The sequence below is a fragment of the Pseudozyma flocculosa genome, assembly GCF_000417875.1.
Source record: "Pseudozyma flocculosa PF-1 unplaced genomic scaffold scaffold00020, whole genome shotgun sequence".
NCBI lineage: Eukaryota > Fungi > Basidiomycota > Ustilaginomycetes > Ustilaginales > Ustilaginaceae > Pseudozyma > Pseudozyma flocculosa.
The window spans coordinates 570357-571136 of NW_006920888.1; the positions used below are offsets into that span (position 1 = coordinate 570357).

Here is a 780-nt window from a genome sequence, read left to right on the forward strand (position 1 = left end):
TCATCCGCGGCGCCGAGCCGCGCGCCATGGTGCCCGGCGTCTCGATCGACTCGGTGCCGCAGCGCGATGCCGAGATCATGCGCGACATCAAGCAGGGCCAGAGCGAGGGCTTCCGCGTCGGCGAAGTCGTCTGGTACCGCCTCGAGCATCCCATCGTCGACCCCACCGAGCCCAGCCGCAAGATCGACCAGTGGCCCGTCCTGGTCGAGGACCCCACCCTCATGGTCCAGGTGGCCCCCGCCAACCCGGCGTCGTCATCGGCATCGGCGTCGGCTTCGGCGCCGCCCGTGCCAGACGGCGCCGAAGCCGCATCGCCAAACAACGACGGCGACAGCGCGACGGCAGCCAACACCATCCCTGCACCGTCCTCGTTGTCTTTCTCGCTTGCGGGTCGCGTCTCGCAGCAGCGCATGTACCACGTGCGCTTCCTCGGCGCCGCCGACAGCGCAAAGGCGCTCGAAACGTCGCTGCTGCCGTTCCTCTCGGGCTTCATCCCCGAGGGGCTGCTCGGCAGCGCGCTTGGCGACATCGACCAGCACTCGTGGCTCCAGACGGCCGAGGAGACGCCGCTGCTCGACCTCACCCGCAAGGACGGCGGCGAACCTAACTATGGCCGCGCCATTGTCGCGTTCGCCTACGCGATGCAGACAGCGGCCATCCTCCGCAGCACCTACGTCGCGACCGACGTCTACTCGAAGGCCAGCACGGGCGCCGGCGTGCTGGCTGACCTCGCCGGCGGCAGTGCAGCCAACGGCGCAGCGGCATCCGCCTACCCGACCA

At 69.9% G+C, this 780-nt stretch overlaps 1 protein-coding gene across 1 annotated transcript in view; it reads left to right on the plus strand.

Moving 5' to 3' along the window:
- PFL1_05621 (uncharacterized protein) overlaps positions 1 to 780 on the plus strand; it is a gene marked incomplete at both ends in the record, with an annotated part of 4097 nt that overhangs the window by 1448 nt on the left and 1869 nt on the right. Inside the window, one exon of the mRNA XM_007883155.1 lies at positions 18 to 716. Within this exon, the coding sequence (XP_007881346.1) occupies positions 18 to 716 (699 nt within the window). The remainder of the gene's footprint in view (positions 1 to 17; positions 717 to 780) is intronic.